Genomic DNA, 22,083 nt, shown 5'->3' with positions numbered 1-22,083 from the left:
CTCCATCTTGGATCTTATTATTGTCACCCTCCTTTACCAGCATGAGAAGACATGGGAATGATTTCGCCTCAGGGGTTGTATGTGCCATAATTCAGTCAGTGTGTTGCGCTCATGGGCTAGGTCTACACTACAAACTAGCGGTGTGATTCCCAGGCCATGTACGCTCAGTGGGAGCTAGAGCAAGTATAAATAGCAGTGTAGTTGAAGTAGCATGGACAGCATCAGCCCAGGTTAGCCACGCCAATCACAAACCCGTCTGAACCCTCTGGGTATGTTCGCGGCATGGCTGAACCATGCTGCTGCCACTGCCCGAGTAACTGCAGCTACACTGCTATTTATACTCACACTAGCTCTCAACGAGCTAGCACGACTATGTCTAGACAAGCTGGGAATCACACCCCTTGCTTGTAGTGTAGATACAGCCATGGAGTTGATGCGTGCCGCTTATTCCTCACAAGCTTAACTGTGTCATTTGCATGACTCCTCTAAACTGCTGCAGTTTGGGGAGCAAGAGTCTCTGAGCTAGATGCTAGGAAAGAATTGAGATCTGTACAATAGCTGAAAAAACAAGAAACAGGGAAATGAAGTCATTTTCTCAACAGTGCCAACTCTTCTGCTTTTATCATGAGTTTCATATTATTTAGAGTTTCTCCAGCTCCTGGTTTCAACTGATTACTTGCGAATCTCGACTTTCACTTAAAAAAGAAAAAGTACATTTCTAAGCCTTATGGTGGCGGAGAAAGTCTTGAAAATGTGAATCCTAAAGATTCAAAAACCAGAAGTCAAATTTTAAAAAATCCTAACCTGGATTATTTTGTAAAATCTCATTTTTAAGACAACCTCATGATTTTTGGGAGTCTGACTCATGATTTGTAAATGCCTGCGGTTGGCAATCTTTTACTAGAAATATTTATGGTGCCCACTGTTTATTTAGACTTCTTTTAAATGCACCTATCCATCCACGCCTGTGCATCAAGAAAAATAACCAATCTGAGCAAACAGTGAACTCCTCCCAACACCTAGTCAAGATTAAATCCCTTAACCCTTTTGTCCCACTAGGACTATGTGCAAATAAGCAGCTTGTTACACGTATTTTATCTTTTATCTAGATGGCTTGAAAAGTGTCTGGTACCTTAATGAAATTTATGGGACACTTACAAGTTTACACATATAAACCAGCACTGAAACATTAGATGAGGCTGTTGGTAAGTGATAACTGTGCCTACAGCTGTCACATTCTGTGCAGTCAAGGAAAATCAATAGGGATTGTGCCATTTGCATTGTCTTATCTAATATTTGTTCACCATGAAGTGCCAGGCACAAGCACCACCTAGAGCATGTTGATTTCTTGATGTAGTGTAATCCACACACACAGAGTCAGCAGATGAAACTCGTCGCTTCTGGAACCATACCATGCAGGTTTGGTGTTTTTGACTTGTGTCTCATCTGGGTCATGCTCGCTACAAAGCAACAACAACAACCCTATGTGTAAATATTCACAAACAGAAACATAACTGTATTATTCACCATGTAAAGAAGCTGCCAAGAATGAGGGGCACCCAGTGAGAGTGCTCTGGTTTTATGAGAATTGGTATACAGCAGCAGAAATAGGGTGTTCCTTTGTAAATCAGAATAGTCTAATGAGAAGAAGCTGCAAGCTATCTGAAACAATTTGTGAAGTTAGTAAACATCAGTAGTAAGTGCTGCTTGTCTGATCCTACAGTGCTGAATTCAGTGAGAGCTTTGCCACTGATTTCCATGAGCATAGGGGTCACATGTATGAATTCAGGATTTCTTTCAACCAAGAGAAGGGCCTCGTTTTTAGTGTTCCCTCATATATCTATGTATCTTTTCATAGGACTCAGGCTTAACACCTGTCCTTCACTTTTCACTGTGCACACTACGCACATATGTAAAAATATGCAAACCAAATTGTAAAAACACAGAAGAGAAGTTCATGGAGAAGTTCAAGGTGGGTTGAAAAGAATGCAGGTGTGTGAAATGGAAAAGATGTGCGCATCAGAGTTGAAAAGAACTAAACCAGGAGTTATGTCATAGAAACAACATCCAGATTAAAGAGACAAGCATTTTTAAAATGCTCTAATCTAAACATATTTGCCTAACTTCAGATGTAAATTGAGAGCTTCCTTTGTAAGGGGCAATGCCACCAGGCCTGAAAATAAGCCATTTTAGGATCTGAGCATTACTTATTTATGTCCTTAACTTTACACATTAGCAGTTCCATTGGCTTTGATGGATGACTCACAATGGTAATGTTAAGCTGGTGCATAAGTGTTTGTGGGACTAGGACATTAGTGATGGGGATAGCATGAAGTAATTTTAAACAGTGGCGTTTCACCTTTTATTTATTTATTTTGGGGATTTGTGTTGGCTTAAGCTCAAGAAACGTTAACTGACTGGTCTCATTCTGTTCTTTGGTGAACATTGGTCTATATCATAGAACCACAACGTACAGCAGAGCACACAAATATGGCATGACTGGTAGTAGGTGCTCAAGGAAGCCCTAGTACTGTGATAGCATAGAGCAGTGCAGTTTAAGAATGAAGGGCATGGGCAGAGGTGAGGGGTGGGGGAGAAGCTATATGTTCCAATGCCATTACTCTCTCACTTTAATAAGCCCTACATTAGCACACGATATTTAAAATAAAGATAACATAACAGATGTCCAGGTCTGGATGGAAGATTTGTGTATAGATAATTTTGCAAAACCCCACTTCAGTCTGCATCTATCGTATGTGAGGAAGGCAGAAGGGAGATGCAGATGATAAAAGTTGCAATTACAACATTACCAAAATGTTGCAAACAAATTATTTTGGAATTTTATATCTGTCTCTGAGATAGCAATGTCGTATACAGTATGTGGATGGATGGTTACTGTATATCATGTATTGAACATTTACATTTGTTATGAATGACAGTACTTCCACAGTTATGTAGCCTCCAACCCTGAGCTCAGTTTAAAATAAAAAAACTTGACTTTTCTTCAGAAAAACAATCCCCATGAAATGGAACATGCCATATCTCATTCTATGACAGAGTTTTTCTAGGATGTTTGGAAAAAATCAGAAAAAGAATTTTAAAGCTGTGGGATTTAAAAGTTTCCCCCTCAGTGACATATTTTTTAAAATGATCCTAACAGTTTTTGGCTCTTCCTATCCCCAAAATGGCTCAGCCAACAAACTCCAAATTTGTTTGGTAATGTTGGCCATGTGGATTCTGTGGTTTGGGTGAGTAGTTTTGTTGGGTTTGTAGTTTTGCAAGGGAGGTGTTGGTGGCTCGATTACAAAAGTGGATAATATGAACCCCTCACTAAAGTAGGCAGGGAAGAGACTAATTAGGGGATCATTCAAGTAGGGGTATAAATAAAGGCATAGGAAGGCAGGAGGAGGAGCCCTGAGGGGAAAAGGAAGTGTTCTTCCTTCTAAGTACAGGCCAGAATACAAGAGGAAAGCTGATCACCTTGCTGTAAGGAGAGAATAGACTTTGTGAAGTAATAAAGGTCTGTTTGTCACTTTACCAGGCTGAAAAAAGTCCCATCCTGATTCCCTTTTCAATGGGTTTGGGCAGAGAATAGATCTGCAGAGTTATCAGTGCCATAAAGTGGCCGGCTGCAGTATTGTTCTTCCTCACTCCTCCCTTCCTGTTACCTGTGGATACAGTTTAGGCTGTACAGAGCAATTATTTACATACACACACTCTGCAATGCTCTAAATTTTTTCCAAATATTAGAGGGAGAGATTTGAGGTGGAGGATATGCGGATGAGCAGGAGTCCAGGAGGAGGCCTGTAGAAGTGGGGACGTGAGTTTCAAGGGGAATAGACTGGGTGACCTAGAACTGTGCTACTATTTGTTGGATTAGGGTGTCTGTGGGAGGAAGAAGAATATGAGAGGACAGGAGACTGGCGGAGCATGCAGTGGGGAAAGAAGGGGAAGTGCAGGGAGCCAGGGGTATAGAAAAGGGTGCAGGGGACTGGGGGAGGCATAGAAAATGGATGCAGGATACTTGAGTAGGAAGGTGTACAGGAATTGGCTAGAATGGGGTACAGGAATTGGGATGGGGAAATGGAGAGTTTATCCATGATAAATTTTAAATATTTAAAATTTTCTAGATAGAAAACTTTAAGCACTTAGTTTACAGTGTAGATAAAAAGCTCCATTCCCTTCCACTGTCCTCTAACCCCATGATCCACACAGATACAACTCCAGACACACACAACTCCACATGCACTGGGCCTCATAAAATGTTACAGTAAGGATCCCCTTCTGTGGACCTTATTTCCCAGATTTAAATTTATGATTTATAAAATTTATAAAAAACAAATAGAGGAAATTCCCCCCCCCCCAAATATTCATTACAAGAAGGTTTTATGGTTGAAAGTGTGTTTCAATGGAGTCTAGTTGGCACCCAAAACCAAGATTATACATCTCGTCACAAAATTGTGAACCTCAAACTCACACATCTACAAATTAACAATTACAGGATTCACCCAGTTTCTTTATGCTCATACAATCCTTCATCATTATCATTCCATCAGATTTACACCTCCGCCTGACATTAATTTTGCCCTCCCCAAAAGCGTCTGATATGTATGCCGATGTCAAAATAACAAATGACTGGAGATCAGTAAATCTTGATTATTTTATTTATTGAAGGGACCCATTTCCAACATATTACTACAGCGTTATTCACTACAGAAAAACTTCTTGTTATCGGATACACAATATAGTTAATGTAGTTATAAAATACAACTTATCAGGCTTTCCTACAGTCGCATAAACCTAAAACACCATACAATCAATGGACATTATATTACCAAATTACACCAGTCATTCATTAAAATATTATTTTACCCCTTCATCATATCACACTGTGAAATATCTGATGACATATCTTAATAAACCTTTTGAACTATATTATTTTTTGAATCTTTACTACACAATGAAAATAACATACAAAATCAACGCATCCAGCAGCATATTTCCATTACACAACAAAACGAGTTGGCCATACTAAGATTGGGTGTGTAAAAGAGGGAGGGTGATAGTGAGTGACGAAGGATTGTATGGCAGATGGTTATTGGCTATTCCTTAACTGATCATTTCTATACAGTTAATAATATTTGGTTTTTTAACATATTGATTTTTTTAAAAGAATCAATTGAAATGCACCTTCAAATGTAACACTTTTGTGTGGGTGTGTGTATCTCAATTCTGGCAACTTAATTCCAGTACTATCTGCAAATTCATATTTGCAAATATCACTTCTCTGTACACTCAGTGTTCTATAAAATGTGTGCAGCATAAAAATGCCACCGGATTCTAAAAATGTTTCAAACTAAAAGGTGAGGCTCCATACACTGTTTACCTGAAGCAATTACTTTTTAAAGAATTCTGTGTAGAGTAATTACTGGTTTACCAAGATAAAAATAAAGTTCCAGGAGCAGCAATAAAAATATTCTAGTTACTCCTCTAATAAAGAACAGACAGTTTTTTTAGAGTAAAATAAAATTAAAAGTCGCATATTTAAAGACTGTTCCTGCAGTTGCTTAATACGATGAGGAGTCGCTACTCATGTTACTAAGCCCTATGTCTAGTAGAAAGCGTTTACCAGATTGGCCCATTAGAACCAAATGCTGATCCCACCTGCATCCACAGCATGGAGTCCACCAGAACTTCAGGGCTTGGCTTTGTTCCACAGCTGCCTACACAGCTGTGGAACAAATAATAATCACATGCGGACTACCCCTACCCTCACATACACACACACACACACTCTCTCTCTCACCTCAAGAACAGTTCTACAGAGGGATCTGTTGTTGCCTGTCCCCCATGCTCTCTGCTGAGGAGCAGAGGCACTCTGCATATGTAGTATCTCCCTAATTCCATAAGAGTTAGCTAGTGGAATTCCCCACCCCTCCTAGCTGTCAGGTAGTAACCAAGAAGAGTGAATGGGTCTTGTAGTCCAAGATGGGAATCTTCAGGCGGATATCTCTGAAAAAGAGCTGTCCCCCTAGAATGAAAGTGGACAAAGCTCCCTCAGCCACACATGCCAATTACTTTTGGAGGGAACAGATTCTTCACACAATGCACAGTCAACCTGTGGAACTCTTTGCCAGAGGATGTTGTGAAGGCCAAGACTCTAACAGGGTTCAAAAGAGAGAGAGATAAATTCATGGAGGATAGGTCCATCAATGGCTATTAGCCAGGATGGGCTGGGATGGTGTCGCTAGCTTGTGTTTGCCAGAAACTGGGAACAGGCAATGGGATGGATCACTTGATGATTATCTGTTCTGTTCATTCCCTCTGAAGCACCTGGCATTGGCCACTGTTGAAAGACAGGATACGGGGCTAGATGGACTTTGGTCTGATCCAGTGTGGCTGTTCTTATGTTCTTATTCCCTCCCCATCAGCTCCTCTCTCCCTTGGGCCAGCAAGTTGGAGATCTGGGCCTAGTCTCTCTTCCCCAGGGCAGTTCCATTGGGTTACTGTTGCAGTAATCAGGAAGGTGAGAGGGGCAGGATCTGCAGAAGCCGCTTAGAGAAGATGAAGCTTATGTGTGTGAAAGGTCCAGTTCCCGCAGTCTGTTCCAAGGTCTCCTGGAGACCATTAACCTTCCTTCTTCACCAGGACCACCTGTTGCCAAGATAAGTTAGGCTGCTGAGGAGAGACCATACATTGAATCATAGAAATATAGGGCTGGAAGGGATCTCAAGAGGTTGTCCAGTCCATCCCCTTGGTCTGAGGCAGGACCAAGAATACCTAGATCATCCCTGATAGGTGTTTGTCTAACCTGTTCTTAGAAACTTCCAGTGGTGAGGATTCCACAGCCTCCAGAGGTAACCTGTTCCAGTGTTTAACTCATAATCCAACACAGCTGCAACATAAAGTTGGGACATGGCTTGGTCCGTGAAACACAAACCTGCAATCCTCCCTTAGGAATTACTCTCACTGAAGCCAATAGTTTTGTCTGAGGAAGGGCTGAGGTATCAAGCCCAGACTTGGATAACTTCATATTTATCCTGCTTCCATATTTGTGCAATGAAGTGGAGAGCTGAGTATCATATAGATGTGCTTTGGCATTAGAGAAAATATGTTTTAGTTAAATGATTTTGTGGCACCCTGACTGAAGAGCTTAGAAATATAAATTAAATTATCTGTAGATATAATGTAGCTTTACAAGTTAAGGAAAGCTATTGACACTCAAAATGCAACATAAACAATAGCAGATTGTTACCAGTTAACAGGCCACTTCACTGTTTAAGGGTTCTGTTCCTCGTCACCCATTCCCAGCTTTTGGCAAACAGAGCTTGTGACGTCAGATTTTGAAAAAATTAACAGACCAAGATGTATAAAAGTAGGCATCCCAATGTGTTTGCAGTCACCAAGATAATTGGCCTGATTTTTCAGAGGTGCCGAGCATCTACAACATTCATTGAAAACAATAACTCTGGAAATCTGGCCACTTATCTAGATGTACGCATACGGAGTTAAGTGTCTAACTTCACTACCCAAATAAGAAAACATTTGCCATAATTCCTAAGCCCAAAAAGTGTCCTTAAAGATACAATAATAATAATAATTAATACTTAGGTCTTGTATAGCAGTTTCATCAGTAGATCTCAAAGACCTCTACAAAGTAAGTCAATATCATTATCCCTATTTTATAGCTGGGGAAATATAGAATGATTGAAACATTAGGTAACTAAACAGATCTTTCTGTCTATTGAAAATGTCCATATTATTTAATGTCCCTATTTATTTTTTTATAATTTGCATTTTTTAAACCTAACTTCATTATTCTTTTGATGATTTAACTTTTTTTCTGAAGTGTTAAAAGCACTTAGCATACCATTAGTGCTATGCATCTAAATAATAATATATTTTGATACAGGTGCTATAGTATTCTAAACACACTAATATTTATTTTACACTGGCAGTTTAGCTTTCACTGTCTTAACATACAGTCTTTGTGGAAAGTATAATCTCTGCTATTGTTCCTATTGAGACAAGTGTAGCTGGAGGAGGTAAAAACCTATCATTGTTTGTACAGCACCAATTCCTAATCAATAAGAAGCTAAACACATCAGTAGAAAAAATATTACAGCTTTGTTTCCACGAAATGTTACAATTTTTTTTCTCTCATCTTCATCAAAAGCAGCATTCTTGACAGTGCCCATTTGCCAGGAATAGCCAAGATATAGAAACCCTATGGAGCCTTGTGATTCAGATTTAGGAATATCAGACCTAGAAGGTCTAAGGCATTGTGTATTAGTATGTATTGAGTCCTCATTCCAGGTGGCAAACAGCTGCACCTTTTTATAAAACTTCAAAAATATATCTGAAGTGCTTGCTTTCAGAAGATAAGTGTTATATTTAATTGAATAATTCTCAAAACATTATAGATTAGGCAAGAAAAAGGATTGTGAATATTTCATATATTTGTTTTGTATTTCCAGTAGTCAACAGAATAATGAAATTCCTTAACTACTTCTCTTTAACTTGCATGAAGAAAGCACGGTATGTTGCTAAATCTCTTTTCACCAGCACTGCCGAGAAACAACTTTAATCCTTGTTAGAAAATTGCAGAGTCTGGGGCTGACAAAGAGCTCATGATTGTTCTATTGTGAGTGCTCCTGGGCCCTGAGAGTGGAGCCCTTTACAGCTGCATGGATCCAGCCTGGCTCAGCTGTACTATTTAGGAGAGGAGGTTTGTCAATTTCTATTGACAATGGAGAGAGTTTTTCAGTGCCTATAGCAGTGCTGAACACAGTTGGGGATCAATGCCAGCCATTCAAGCTGCACCCTCTTTCATTGCTTTGGTTTGTTAATTCAAGACTAAAGGTCCACTGAGGGGGTTTAGGGTGTTTAAGAAAGCTGATGAACTGTTTAAGAAAGCTGATGAACTGAGAGCGTTTATAGCCCTGGTGTGGCAATTTCCATAGTCAGTGGCATCTATTGGCACTGAGGGAGTTGTGTCCTTGTTGACCCTCTTGTTATTAAAAATGCACAAGTACTGCGCTTCTCAATATTTCAACACTCTTTCATTGTCAGTACCACCTTCTGAGCCCTTCAGCTTGTTGCTTGCTCTAAAGATCTTCTTAGATTGGGTTTGAAAACTTCACCTTAAACACTAGATTAGACTGATGTTCTGTTTTCCGTGCTCCTGTTGATTTGTTGAACCTTCCCAGGGCTGGAAAGCAAGTAGCAGCTTGATGGGGAGACAGGCTGCTAATATGATTTACCAGCCTACAGTCATGCACAATAAGTGTGAATAAATACAGGGGTCTCACAAAGTCAACCCTAGCCTTTCCTTTTCTCTTATTTTTACTTTAAAAGAGATATCTCTGGAAAATTGAAGTGAGTAATGCATGCCGTTACAGGAGCTGGATGAACCATGAATAAGAAAAAACTAACATATTTTTCTTAAAGTGGTTGGCTGCTGTCATGTACTGATGTGAAAAAATATATAATATTCCCTTACTGCTTTATGTCTGCACAGACCACAGCAAAGAATAAGCCACTAATACTGTATCGTTGACATCTGCAAGTGTCTTACTGCGTTTCCAGTGTCATTGTTAGAAAAGGGGAAAAGTGCATTTTTACCAGTTAAAAAGGAACTGTTTTTATTTAAAAATTTTGAAAGCTAAAGTCCATTATCTGACTGCTAACGGTTGCAAGTGAGTTTGCAACAGATCTTCCAAATGACACATTTGGTGCATACTCTGCCAGTAAACTATACTGATGATGGTCAAAATGCATGGCCTGCTTTCCAACCCCCTCTGAGTTTGTAGCACTCTGCTTTTTTTTAACACCATTTAAAAAAACAGAAAAAGGGAAACATTCATCTTAGATAGTCTAGAAGAAATTCCTTAAATGCCCAAAGTCTGTGGAGTAGAGGCCAGAAAGTAACAGGAATTCTGTCTACCAAGGCGAGGCGGGAGGGGAGAGACCCTGAAAATATGCTGTGATTCTTGTAAAAATTCTATAACAATTCTGGCTTCAAAATTTAAATGTCATTTTCCATATAGTGCTTTTTAAATGTTTTCTTCATGTGTTTTGATATATAATATCTTATAATACTGCTTAATGGTAATTTCACTGAACTATTTTCCTGTATATGGTTAGCTTGTTAAAACTAGGCTAACCATTTTTCAGTGATCTTGATTTTAACACTTTACCATTTTTGTGTTAATAATTATAAAAAATGCTTTTTTGCCCTAGTGTATTGATTATCCTATTTATACAATGGAGGGACAAAGTTAATTTTTATTTGCCTCTCAAATATTGCCTGAGCAGCATTTATTCTTTAATTTCCAGATTTAGCTGGACTAATGTGAAGCAGTGATTTTAGTTTCTTGGCTGTGTTTTCAATGTGTCTGTCTTATTGGGGTGATGTAATGAATTTGAATTCCATGGCAGTTTTCATTTACGTATCTGGATTTTTTTGAAAATACACACATTTTGAGAGAATGAGACAGGTTCTGTTCTTAATTTTCCTTCTACAACTCCATTAATTTCAATAGTGTTACACAAGGATAACCAGTCACAGAACTTATCACAGTGTCTGCAGCTTGCTCGTTCATTCCTTACCAATTATCTCAATACAACCCCCTTAGCAGAAGTAAATTGTAGCCCATGTTATACAGGTTTTTCTCATGGAATAATATTCATTTCCTGAAAATTCATTGATAGAATCATGTTCTGTATCTCTCCCCTATGCAAGATTAAGATGTGTAGCACCTAACCAACAAGAGGATAGATTAGGTCCATCTTGTTGCAAAGAACAGTAGAGGGTTCAGAGAGAATGCATGTCTATATGAGATTTCAAGTTTATCATGTCATCAGAGTCCAGCAAGTGAATTCACATATATGCTATTTGTTATAGTACATGACAATCATCCTGTGTCAGCCTTTACTTGAATAAGACCCCATTATCCATTATTTTAAAAAAATGTGAAGAAATTATAATGAAAACCCTAAAATAAGCATGTGACTAATAAAAGAAAAGAAACTCTATTAAGGAATGTCTTTCAGTGATCCGGAGCAATGTTCCATGGATACCAAATCAACCCTACATAATATTAAACAAATCAAGTTATTTCATTTTATGAGATTTGTATGGCCACATGCATTTTATTCATGGTTTGTTCAGTTCAATATAATAATAAATTAATAGGAATACGTTTGATAAAAAGTAAAATTAATTTATTTCCTGTGATATGTAATTAAAATACCTTTTATCAATATTAAACAAAATTGTTAAAGCAACCTTAATAAATACATATGAAAATCTTACTTTTAATCATTACAAACATTTCTTAAAGCTGATTGCTAATCACTTCTGAGTCTAGATTTATTTTATTTACTATAAAGAAAAAGAATGTAAATATGTATCCAATATATGCATAAAAAGCTTGTTACAGAAGGCTGGCATTATTGGTACAAAGAGTGCTACTTTTATCATTAGTTAGATAATATCCAGAAACCACACTGTGTTAGATCTTTCAATATATTTTTAATTGGGCTTACAATATTCAGAGAGTGCTAAAGCTGCATATAGTAGCCATCCTTTGAACTTTGTTAATATATGCATCTTGTATCGTATGCTGCATTTTAAAACATAAAGACGCAATGTTTCTCTCTTTACATATCTGTGTATGTTGTAAGGGGACAGGAAATTACAACAGGAAAGGATTTAAGCCTCCTCCCTGTGGGAGAGAGACTATAAATAAGGATGAGACATGAACTCTCTCAAAGTGTAATCTCTTATTCTTAAAATGAAACAAGCCCCTTCCTTTTTTATACTTTGACTGAATGACATCTGGTTAGTAATTTACATGAGAGGGAATAAAACTACTACAGCGTCTTGTAAAAACTCTGTTAACTTTAGTTAATTTTAATGCAACTTGGTGCTCTGTCTTGGACTCTTGTATATTTGAGCTGGACGTGATTTTTATGATAAAATGAGAACCAACTACAGTAAGATTGTTTTTGCAATATCTATTCATAAAGCTTTGAGTGAAAATGTTTACAGACATGCCTAGCATGCAAAAGGAAAAAAAGATATTTTGTAATATAGTTGGTAACAAATGGAAGGCAAAATCCTGAAAAGCTTACTTCTTTTATTGTCTGTTTCTGGTTTTACTGAAGTAAAACTCCCATGGACTTTGGGATGATTTCCCGAAGTCAGGAGTGAGTAAAAACAGAATAAGGACTTCAGGATTTTTGGCTCATCGTTGATGCCCTTATCCTGTATTAGATGTTGTTTTCTTGTTTGGTATGGAAACCCTGAAGCAAGGCAAAATCTTTCTTTAAAGCTAATCTTACTGCATTTTCCCCTACTGTTTCAGCAGTCAGTTCGTTCATATGTGTGTTTAATAACCATTCTTACTGACAGATAGCACAGTGCAAAACACTATTTCACATTAATTTGTTACAACTCAAAGACACAAATTAGCGTAGAGAGTGCTAATTAATGTAAAACAGTCCAGGAATAGGTGTAGTTTTACTTCTATATATTTTTTGCGAGGGGGAGGCAGCTCCAGTCAGATCAATAGGGCTGTGCTTGGGAGGGCAAATTCGGCCCCTGCCTGAGGTTTGCAGTTGGGGGCGGGGTGGGGGGCAATGCCCCTCTTCCCATCCCTAAATTACACCCATTAGTCTAGGTCAAGTTAGTTGATTTCCTAGCACCACACGCAATTCTCTTAACAGAAAATTATATCACTGATGACTTCGAGGGCTGATCTATGGTCATTACCTCTCATTACTAAATATGGTAAATGAATACTTCAGAGTTGTTTTGTCTTTTCTCACCCTTCTTTCTAGCAATGGTACAGCAGTTCCATGAAAGTCATATGTATGTGGCTGGCCGATAGATTAGACCTTCAGCTTCACGTCTACCAGCTGAAGACTCTCATCAAGATAGTCAAGGTAAACAAAAATATATTTGAATTAGGGCATTAGAGAGAAAAGTGAGGGATAGTTAATAGAAAATAAACTACTATAGATAAACATGGGTCACTGTGCAAATCCAGACATGTATAGTAAAGCAAGTTGCAACTTTTTATCAGGGTTTCATCCCCCTTTGGTTACCTGTGAGTATGGGGATGGGGGAAGTATGTTTCAAAATGCTTATCTTGATTTGCAGGAAGAAAGACAGGCAATGAATGTGATTTAATTAGGCCACTTTATTCACTTAACTATCTCGGAAAAGTTGGTAATAAATCGTACAGTGCAGGTCATCTTTCTTTCCTTAACCATTTCCACCTATTTGGAAGCACTGCCCACAGGCTTCCCCCATCTGAACCTGATCTCAGCCCGTTCTCACCACCGTCCTCTCAACTGAGGGAGTTAAATGGGGCTGGAAAAAAGATAAGGCTGTCTCCCTGCCGAACCAGACATTAGGAGCTCCAACCCTACTTTTACCAACTTCCTTAGGGGATGCCTCCCCCTAAACCAGTGGTGGGCAACTTGTGGCTCGCGGGCCACACACAGCCCATCAGGGTAATCCGCTGGCGGGCTGCTAGACAGTTCGTTTACATTTGCATGGCTGCCCGCAGCTTCCAGTGGCTGCGGTTCACCGTTCCCAGCCAATGGGAGCTGCAGGAAGCGGCACAGTCCACAGGGACATGCTGATTACCCTGATGGGCCACAGGTTGCCCACCACTGCCCTAAACCCACTTCCAGCTCCTGTTTATCAGGGAACCATATCCCCTCTGTAATAAGTACCTGCACTGGACACCTACCACACCTACTACCTACCAAATTGTGATATCTAGACCTACCCTCATTACCTACCTCACCAGGTCCCTGACCTGCTACAGGGAAGGTGGAAAAAACTCATTCGACTTCAGCCTATCTGGCAGTGAGGGGAAAATTCCTTGCCAGCCCCAAATGAAAAAAGGCAACTAGTGCAAGCCCACAGAAGATCATAAAATCTGCTTCTATTCTGATCCGCTGGGTTGGAGGGTAGATGCTACTGATCAGTGATTGAGAGAGAGAAAGCCTTCTGGAATGCAGCAGGGGCATGAATACCCTCCCCTTCCCCTGGTGCACATGATGAGACAGTGACCCTCCCTGTCCCGGCCTCTTCCTGTTTCCCCCTTGGCTCCACTCAGATGAGTCTGTCCTCCTTCTCCTCTCCCTCATAACCCAGATGCAGTACAGATGCTTAAAAGAGCTCTGTCCTCTTTTTCCTTCTGCCTAGACAAAGAGTTATTGCATTCAGTTGCAGTGAACACCTTTCCCTGAATGAGTAGTTACTGTCCACTGTAACCTCACTACAGAGGAATCAACTGATCAGTTACAGTGAATAAATATGTTGACTGCATTATGTCTACCATCTCAATTACAAATCCTTACCTGGAACAGACTGGAGCAATTTGTATAGGGACTGCTGAAAGCTGCTATTTTTATCTTGACAATTACAATAGCACACTTACCCCGTTTTTTCCCTGCCCTCAAGAAAGTGGATGGTAACTGTTTTTTAATTATTTTTTCTATTTCATTATCTATTGTGATGTATTAGGTTCAGTGTGGAGAACACTGTACACATATTGGATAGAATTTCCTAATTTTTCTTCGGCCAGATAGAGCACCAGTAGAATTAGGAACAAAGGAATTGCCATATTGAATGAGACCAGTGGTCTTTTCAGTCCAGTGTCCTATCACTGACTGTAGCTAATGCCAAATGCTTCAGAGGAAAGTGCAAAAATCCTACATTACATAATTATTGGATAACCTGCCCTCTTGGAAAGTTTCTTTCTAACCCCCATCAGTGAGAAACTGGCTTATACCTCGAGTCAGAGGAATCTGTGTCCCTTTCCAAACTTTTTAAATCCTTACTATTGTAGTTCTGAATGTTCTTGTTATCCATAGGTCTGATAAGAAGTTGTTGGTCTCAATGATAACCTTTTCCCCAAATTATCGTGTTGTACAGTTAAAGTCATGGCTGTAACATCAGGGCAAATTCTTCTCTTGAACGCTAGAGTTACATTTGGAATTTTCATTGTAAACTGGAAAAATGATCAAATATGGCCCACCGGGCCATCCAAGTTCAGTTTTGCCATCTTAGAGCCAGGTCCTGCACTATTGGTTTCCATGGAACCAATTTCCTTTCAGGCCACTGGCTGGTGACAGCATAGTCAAGACACACTGTAAGTGGTGACTCCAATGAGAGCCCCCTCGTGGAATTCAACGTTTTTCTCGAGGAAGGACAACAGTGGAAACATGACCTGCTCTCCTCCAGGGCTAAAGTGCTGATGGAATACAAGAAGTGCACACAGTGAGAGTTAAAGGCAAAATTATACAAGTGAGGAGCTTCTGGACAACTTGACCACCGGACCATAGAGTCCAAAAGATTTACCTAATCGGACACTTAACGAGTGACTGGTGCACTGTGAGTCAATAGATGCCAGTACTGTTGTCTACATTAAAACTACAGAGTGACACAGTGGTTACCCTTGCTTAGAGGAAGTACAGTGAACACCTGTGCAAAACTGGTAGCAACTTTGCAGCTAGACATGTGGAGTGTTATGGGCATGTGAGAGAGGGTTCCAAAGTTGGTTTAAATGTCTATGGCCTCTAGTGTAGAAGAGGTCCTAAAATCCCATCTGGGTCACTTTACATCTATCTGTATAAACAAATTCTGGAGAAAGAGCTATGTAAGTTGTTTGAAGGCTCTGAACTACCATCATAAGAATGAGAGTTTAATCTTACACACTTAGGAAAAGATGCCAAGAGGAAACCTTGTTGTATTTTATAAGTACCTAAAAAAGGATCACAAAGTCTTTAAAAAGATTGGTATGAGCTAAACAGCCACAGAACACATGGACACTCCTGGAAATTTAAAAGGAAAGAAACTGGATTTAAGTAAATGAAAAAGCTTTTGTCTTGGAAGGTCATCAAAGCTTGGAATTCAAGAAAAAAGGCTGCTACTTGGACACTAGTGATACCTTTGACTATAAATGAGATTAAGTGACAATTACTTGGTAGTACATAATTACTTGTATTGTTTTATTTATACAGTACCATCAGTTTGCACAGAGCTGTATGCTAAGTGAGGTATGCCAGATCTCTGCCTCCATATGCTAAATTCATGGCAAGCACAATAGAGCACCTGAACGTGCACACAGAGGGGAAAAATGTACTCTGAAGGATAAGAAATATTCTTTCCCCAGCTAGCCAGCAGAGGCTACCCTAGGAGAAATACTAATAAAATACTAAAACTCCCAAATTAGCAAGAGATGCTTTAGATATGTAACTGCTTTTAGCAATAACAGCAGTTGTACCATCGAAGGCCACTACACTGAACTGAAAATATATCAATGGGCCTGATGCTGAAGTCTATCATGAGGCAAAAGTTCTGCTGAAATCAATGGGAGGTTTGTCTGGATAATGGTTGCAAAATCAATCTTTAAAAGTCATGTAAAAGGAGAATTCTGAAAAAGTGTGAAAATCCTACTGTATATACAGTAGTGAAATATAGTGAGTGACTGTATCCAGAGTTACAGCGTTTTCTATTTGTTCTCCCATAATTGTTTCCTTGTTTAAAGGAAAAGTGCACCCACGTTGCTCAAATCCACAGTATAAAAATCCACAAGGTAACCCACAAACTCTAAAATGTGGGGACTTGGAGCATAGGTTAAAGTTTTTAATTAAAATGGATATTTCTGAGCTTTGTACTTGCACAAGCAATATCAGGCCTTGAGGGTGTCATGAAAGAAGGTTATAGTGGATGTGGGACATAAATCAAGTGATTGGAAAGGAAGCATAGAGTGCATGAAGTAGGAAGGGTCATAAGCAGAGATGGAAGAGATAGGAGCAGTGATGGAGTTCTGGAGAGATCTGAAAGTGATGAGTAGAACTTTGATCTCAGTGTGGTTCAGAACACAGCTTAAAGTAGCACTGACTTAAAGGATTTCCTTCAGGGAGCGCGCTATACCTATGTTCTGTTGAGTGCAGTGGCTACCAATTCATTTCCAGATGCAATTCAGGGTAAGAGAGAGAGGGTGCAGCAGTTGAAATCAGCTGAGATGATCAAACTGATATGTTCATTTTGGGGCTAAGAACAGAGCCATCTCAGTAGAAGGTCTTCAACTCTGGAACTTATTCCCTCTTTGATCCAACAGAGAAACAACTGTGATGTTCAGGGCAGGCTGCAGACCTCATCAGTTAACCCAGGAATAGTCTAAGGGAGTTGGTTAAGGACGGGTTCCCTGGAAATACAGGGTCCTTATTGGGATTGCTTTGATTACCCTGAGTTATAGTTACTTTATTGTTGATTTTATTGCACTGAAATGTCAGTGCATCTACAAGAGATTATTCAATAGGCATATAATATGAATGCAAAAATATTAAATCTGGATTGAGAATCAGTAGGAGTGATTTAGTCAGAGCATTGGAAGAATGAAAAACTTGATAGCTGTGTTTTAGATGGACTGGAGGCAGAATCAATGAGATAGGGAAAAGTCAGCAAAATGGATCCATATGGGAAATTAACAGGCAGTGGTCAAAGTAGACAAAGTAGTAGGGAATTGTGGGGCTTTAGTCCTTTCCTGGTCCTCTTCTCCTATAGCTTTTTCCATGCACATTGTAAGCCCAAACCAGTGCTACCAGAAAACATGGCAGAGTATGAGTGTGTTGGATTTTCACTACTGCAGTGCTGCCTGCCTGCTTTTAGACATCATCACTGAATAATGTCTTCTTGCCCAACATAGAAAGTCAAATGAAACAGTAGCCTCTGCTGTGTCATGGCAAATCAATGCATCAGGGAAACAAAACCTTGAGAAGTGAACAAAGGGAAGGATATGTAGATGATTTGCAATTTAAGTGAGCATTTACTCTGGCTTTTTTTTTTTAAGCAGTGACCATAGAAACTGTTATGTCACAGAATACAGAACACATCTTAAAACTTGTTTTTGAAAGTATTTTCATAAACACCTGGTTTATAATGCAGAGATAACTGCAAAATAAATTATATTATGAGGAAAGAGTGCAGGTGTTGAGATATTCTGCTGGATGGTAAACAGTAGCTGTAACCAAATATAATTGAATATACAACTGTAGACTTCTCAGTTTCAAAATGCTGTACTCTTAAGACTGATTTCACAGAATTATGCCAAATTGTTTAGACATTCACAAAGCTCTTTGTCAGTTTATCTCTGAATGAATGAGGGGACTACAGAGTTACTGTGAAATATGCACTGAGTGAAGTCTGGAAGCTTAACACAAAACACACCATCTTAAAGGAATGGTTTTTTAAATTGGGGACAGTGGACCCTTTTCTGGTGTCTATAGAATGAAACAATTTAACATTGTCTATGCTAATGCAGTTTTGCAAAAATTACCCAAAGTTAGACAACAGGCTGTTAACACCTCTGTCCACTTCCATGGTTGCTACCACTAGTGAAAGCTGGACCACTGCAAGAGATCAAAGTGTAAAGAAGGTCTTTGGGAACCAAGTATTTAGGGGATTATTGTATTGGGAGGGAACAGACCCATGAAAGGCGATCTTTCTTTCAAAGTGGTGCACAAGAGGAAAAAGTTGATAACTACCTTAAAGAAATAATTGCTAATATATCTTGGTAACATGAACTATTTAATGTTTCTAGTAGGTGGCTTATTATCACTTCACATCTCTCCTGACTTGCACAAGTTCTCAAACGATTATGACAATAAGTTGCTTATATGGACACACAGCCTGGTTTTGGTGGTTGTGTTCTGTGGCCCAAATTTTCAAAAGTGATTAGTGATTTTGGGTGCCTTGTATTTTGGAGGGTTATCTTGAGATTTTTAAAAGGCCTAATTCTCGGAAAGTGCTGAGCTCTGACTCAAAAGTGAAAGCACCAGCACCACTTAAAAGGATAGGCCTGTATTTTTAAAAGGAGTAAAACTATTCTAATAATTGTATAATTGGGCACTTTATGCAGTGACTATGCATGGGCTTCTTGGGAAAATCCAATGGTGCATTTAGAATGTTCTCTCTTCTTGCTACAGAAAACCTACCGAGATTTCAGACTGCAGGGTGTGTTGGAAGGAACACTGAATAGTAAAACCTATGATACCATTCACAGCCGTCTTAAAGTAGAGGAGGCCACAGTCTCAGTCACTGATGGGGGAGGACTTCAGGGTATCACCATGAAAGACAGCGATGAAGAAGAAGGATGATAGTGAGATATTTCACCTAGAAGGTCAACACTAAATGTTTGTTTTGTAACTTGTCCTTGTATTTGCATTTATAGTTTTGTTTTACCCACTCGAGTACCAAAAATGTAATTCATTCCACTTTTTTAAATCTGAAAGCAGAATTATTGGGAGCAAAAGTGCCAAGAATTTTTTGAGGACAATGATTTTAGCATATTTCAATGTATAGCTTTGCTTAGAACTGTGAGAGTGTTGGCATGGAGTTTGAGTTTCCCTTGTGATTACGTTTCTTTACCTTTTGTTAGAGTTACCATTTGTTCCTGTTACTCCATCAAATAGTGATGTCCTGTGCAGAAAACAAGATGTGTGCCTCCATAATACACAATTATACAGGAAATCATTCTTGGACTAATTCAGTGCCCTTGTTTAAAAAACAGTGTATTTTCAGGATTACACTTTACATATTTTTTCTTGTTTTGTACTTAATTTTTCATTATTGTGTGATGTGTGTTAAAAACTTAAATCTTGGTTCACAGTGCTTTGAGTTTGGTGTATAAATAAGAAGACTCTAGGGATGACAAAATGCACATACGCTACTTACTTACTGTGTCTTCTATTTCCCTACATTCATCTTGCAAGTTTAAGGATATCTCATCAGGTTGGATGTCAGTAAGCTTGCCATCAGTGTTTCTATTTCTATGTGAAATTTTGCAGGCAATAAGAACACATTTTGTCATGACCGTGTCTGTATCTAAGTTTGTATAGAATTCTAAAATTAAAAGATGTTTTCAGTATTTCAAATCATTCAAACTGTCACCTAGTTTTTCTTGTAAAAACAGATAAGCTATTTCTCAATGCTTGTATTTGATAACCTGCTTTGTATGAGCCCAGGGCTGTGTTCTGTAAACAAACTCCCATATTCCCATGCCTTTGATGTGAGTTTGACAGAATCAGACAAGGTTGTCTCAAAATTTGCTGTTTCTATTAAAAAAAAATACCACAGTGTTTATTTTCAGAGAAGGTGTATGAATCTTCGTATGGATGGGATCCAGAGGAATTCTGAAAGAGCAATATCAGAAGGAGGAGTGGAAAGAAGTTACTGAAGTTCCCATTGACACTAAATGTCTGTGCTTAATTTAACAGAGCAAAGTGTTTTTTTCTCATAGAACAATTCAAAAAGAGTGCAGCTTACATGAAGTTTCCTTGCGGTGACAGTTGTGGAACTTCACAAGGGTTCTGGAAGGGCAAAGGGCCTGATGAATTGAAAAGTTTTAGAGCGTTAAGAATGTTTTTAAGAATTGGTTTTTAAGTGTGAACAAGGGCAGGCAGGTTACACTTCTGCATAGCTCAGCTACTTAGAAAAGAAAATGACAATTACTCCCTGCCGCACTCCTGGCACCCAAACCGAAAAGGAGTTTGTTTCAATGAAATAGAGGGAAAGATCAAACATCATTTTCTGTTGAAAACCATCCATATCCTGCCTCTTCACAGGGGCCAGGAGCGGCAAAGTTTTCCAGGTCCTGTGCCTCCTGGTCTGCCTTCCCAGATTGTCCCTGCTCAATCGCCTTTAGTTGTCATGGCCCCGACCCCGTCAGCAAAGGGGATTTCATTTGCTGCTGCTGTAGCAAGGAAGTGCTCGTGCGAAGTGCATTAGTGGTTCCCCCGGCCTCAGAGGATTAAAGCCTCCACCCTGCCTGTGGGGAGAGCCGCTGCTGGGCGCGCGCACTTTGCCAAAGGGAAGGAGGAGCTTTACTGGGCTTTGGGGGGAATTTTTCCAAATTCTCCGCTGAAGCTGCTGCTGCTGTTTGCATCCCGTTCCCTTCGCCCGGCGGAGCAGCGCCCTGCGGAGGGGGAGGGAAGGGAGCGGGACAGGCAGCCGCCGGCCCCCGGGTGAGATGAGCGGGGCTGGAGAGAGAAGCAGGAGGAGAGCGCTGGCGCTCCCAGGCTGCTCGGAACCGCTCCCGAAGGGGATGGGGTGGGATTGGCGGCCCAGGCCCGTGGCCAGCTCCTAACCGCAGTCCCACCCCGCGCTGGGGGGGACGGGCCAAACCCCGCGGAGCCGCCCCCCCCCCCAGGCCCAAAAAACCTTCTGAAACAGAGCGGCCCTCGCAGCCGTGGCCCCGGGGGACACTTCGCTCCGCGAGGCGCGCAAGCTTCCGCCGAGCAAATACGCCACGCGCGGCTGCGTGGGGGTTTGGGCACCCTTCGCTATTTGGAGCTGAAGCGCTAAATCGGTGGCGTTTGTACCAACGTCCCTTTTGCAGTAACCGGTCAAGCTCTATTTTATAATCGCCTAGTCCCCCGTACGTAGTAATCTCCCAGATCGTCTTTCGGTCTCGTCTCATCTCCCTCCTCCCGGTCACCGTCCGGCCCAAAAAGCTCGGGCGCCCTGTGAAACTCACGGTGCAGCCATCTCCTTTGCCGCATGGTGAAGGCCGAGCTCGCTGCAGCGCTCGCCCCTAAGGACCCCTGGCTTCTCGGCACGCGCGGCACGAACCTCACAGCGAATGGCGGGCTCCTTCCCGGGGCAAACTAGAGATGCCCGGGGACGAGGGGCGCCCAGCGGGCTGTGTCGGGAGAGAGCTGGGAAACGTCTCCTCCTCAAACGAGACAGCAGCTGCCCTGGCAATGGTGGCCAGCGTTTAATCCCCCCAAAACTCTCAACTTTCCTCGGGAATAACGGGCCAAATCCAGACTCGGCCGGCTGGATCGGTCAGAGACCAGAGTAAATTGGCCTCCCTCGTGGGTGGAGGAGGAGGAGGGGGGGGGGCTATTGTGGGGAAGTCTGTAGCGCCACGAGGTGTTTTTTGGATCCCTTGGACAAACGACGAGCGCTGTGCGTGCACTTGAATACGCCGGGGCCAAAGTCTCTGGGAGCTGCGAGTGAGCGGCTTTCGCTGGTGTTCTGCCCCCGTGGCT

General features: G+C 40.5%; 1 protein-coding gene across 7 annotated transcripts in view; it reads left to right on the top strand.

Moving 5' to 3' along the window:
• The window catches only part of CADPS2 (calcium dependent secretion activator 2), a 584,713-nt gene extending 564,586 nt beyond the window's left edge, over positions 1–20,127 (top strand). For 3 of the 7 annotated variants that reach the window (XM_084638323.1, XM_084638324.1, XM_084638325.1), the window contains 2 exons: positions 12,847–12,951; positions 19,018–20,127. In XM_084638323.1, the coding sequence (XP_084494449.1) occupies positions 12,847–12,951; positions 19,018–19,188 (276 nt within the window). In that variant the 3' untranslated portion in view covers positions 19,189–20,127. The remainder of the gene's footprint in view (positions 1–12,846; positions 12,952–19,017) is intronic. The other 4 variants (XM_084638326.1, XM_084638327.1, XM_084638328.1 and 1 more) reach the window with 2 other exon arrangements.
• The last annotated feature ends 1,956 nt before the right edge of the window (positions 20,128–22,083 follow it).

This window comes from Lepidochelys olivacea, assembly GCF_965140295.1.
Source record: "Lepidochelys olivacea isolate rLepOli2 genome assembly, chromosome: 1".
NCBI classification, from domain to species: domain Eukaryota; kingdom Metazoa; phylum Chordata; order Testudines; family Cheloniidae; genus Lepidochelys; species Lepidochelys olivacea.
This window is presented reverse-complemented; position numbering and strand designations above follow the sequence as displayed.